Here is a 2,405-nt window from a genome sequence, read left to right on the forward strand (position 1 = left end):
AAATTGTTGGAACAAATCCCCTGACACACCAAGAGGATGTAAAGACCACTGTCAAAAAGATCCAGTCCACACATGACAAATTGTTGGAACAAATCCCCTGACACACCAAGAGGATGTAAAGACCACTGTCAAAAAGATCCAGTCCACACATGACAAATTGTTGGAACAAATCCCCTGACACACCAAGAGGATGTAAAGACCACTGTCAAAAAGATCCAGTCCAGACATGACAAATTGTTGGAACAAATCCCCTGACACACCAAAGGATGTAAAGACCACTGTCAAAAAGATCCAGTCCAGACATCACAAATGATTTGCCACTAAACTTATAGTTTCAAGAACACGGCAGGCCGACAACCAAAATTTGTTGGTCCTGAATTGAAAAGAGGAACTCAAGAAAGAGAAAGCACGGGTCCTAGTAACAAATACCCCATGTTGGTTGATGACAGTGAATTTGTCAGAATGAATAATGAAAAGATGTCCAGATATATGTAACAGAAAATGATGGCAGTCTCATTGAACTGTCAAAATATCAAGGATACTGATATGGAAAGATCCCTCGTTTAGAGACTCCGAACACCTGGCTAGAGAGACATCCCAGGCAGGGTGGAGGAAGAGGGAAGCCCAGAATCATGTGGGAAAAATTGAACAACCATGACAGCAAGAAGCGATGAGAAAGAGGTAGAGAAATGAGGGAAGACAGTGGATCTATGGTGATATTCTACTGAACTAGCAGAGTCCACTGTAGGGGTTGTGAGCTTATCTCATATGAACAGGGGACTCAAGAGATTCTAGAGTTCCTAAAAGAGACAGAACCACTCCCATTGGAAGAAAAGGAAATATGAAAGCTTTGTTAACCAGAAGCTCCGCTTCTCAGAGACCTAAGAGAGAAGGCTCAGCCCATTCAGCAAATGAGTTCAGTAAATCAGATACCGAGTGAGTATGATGAAACAGATAGAAACTGAAGATTCAGCACCATCATTTGTTAAATGCAAGTTGATTGACAGCATCAGTGGCCCCACGGAGAATGCCACACGCAACCTCAGTAGATTCTTTGACGAAGAGAAATACCTGACCCGGGAATCAGTCATTAGGTGGCTGCAGAGTTTGATAGATAAAGTTTTGAAAGGATGTTTACAAATTAAAAATGTCAAAAAGGTAAGAAATGCCAATTTAATAGCATTATAAGTTTTCTAAAACATACTAATAATTTAATCTAAACTGAGATGTTGACCAAGTACTTCAGACCCAGCTAAATGAACTACCTTTACCTATTGTGATATGACATGTTTTATATCAGAAGCTTAAACTTAGCTTGTAGGCAAGTTAAATAGTAAAAACACTAAATCATTTTATATTTCAGGCAAGTTGGCCTTTGTTGTCAGCATATGTACAGTGCAACATGTGCATTTAAGTGACAAGTCATAATTTTACAACCAACCAGTTAACTTATAAATACTTATCACATTCTGATTGTTTTGAAAGAATGGAGCAGTGATTGAATACATTCCAGTTGTTATATATTGCACAATGAGAGATAGCACCAGTTTTTGTAGTAATTCGGCATAATCTGGCTGAAGTAAAAGAACCATTTACTTCTTGATGGAACAGATAACTTATATCTCTCGCTATAACCAAAAAAGGGTTGAGTGAGCTCTCATCCATATACGTAATAATGTGAACTGTGCTGGTCTTGGATACACTCAGCATTAGACTATACCCCTCCAACAATAGGAGGGTGACACTTTCCTTGAAACTGCACTGATCATTTGTGTTATTTTTTCCTTCAGACAACAATTAGAAAATGGTGATTTTGTGCTTTCCTCCACCTTCTGATTTGTTTGGCCACCTATTGCCTTTGTTTCATCTAATATTTTATTTTAGGGCCCCCTTCCCTTTGGGGTAGCTACAGCCACATATGTTTCTGTCTTTATTCTGAGGTCATTTGTATGGCAGATACACTCATTGCCTCTACACTTTTTCTATTATGTGGATGATTGGCTCCAGTTTGTCCCATCCTGGAAGGCATACTGTGCTGCAGCCTCTCTTTCACTTTGACAGTTGTCATGCTTGGGTTGGTTTTTAAAGCTCACGAAGTCTGTACTGGACCAAGAGAATTATGTAAGTAAACTGGGGTTTGATATGAAGACATAACCAATGCTTTCACTTTATGGACAAACTTCAGTTACAGCAGAAACATTTCAAAGTTCTAAACTTTAATCATATTACTATTATGAAAACATTAATACAATCATGTCAGTATTTTTCATAGTGCTTTAATATTTCTTCATATAGCATATGTTGTGGGGATTAAATGTCATGGTTAGTAGCACACATGATCATCTCTTTACTAATCAGTTCTGATCGACGGTAAGGTTGTGGGGATTGGATGTCATGGTTAGTAG

General features: G+C 38.5%; 1 protein-coding gene across 1 annotated transcript in view; it reads left to right on the plus strand.

Annotated features, from left to right (window-relative positions):
* The window catches only part of LOC111083949, a 9,575-nt gene extending 7,471 nt beyond the window's left edge, over positions 1-2,104 (plus strand). Inside the window, exon 3 of the mRNA XM_022380706.1 lies at positions 955-2,104. Coding sequence (XP_022236414.1) covers positions 955-1,188 — 234 coding nt within the window. The 3' untranslated portion in view covers positions 1,189-2,104. The remainder of the gene's footprint in view (positions 1-954) is intronic.
* The last annotated feature ends 301 nt before the right edge of the window (positions 2,105-2,405 follow it).

The sequence above is a fragment of the Limulus polyphemus genome, unplaced genomic scaffold (assembly GCF_000517525.1).
Source record: "Limulus polyphemus unplaced genomic scaffold, Limulus_polyphemus-2.1.2 Scaffold12350, whole genome shotgun sequence".
Classification (NCBI taxonomy): Eukaryota; Metazoa; Arthropoda; class Merostomata; order Xiphosura; family Limulidae; genus Limulus; species Limulus polyphemus.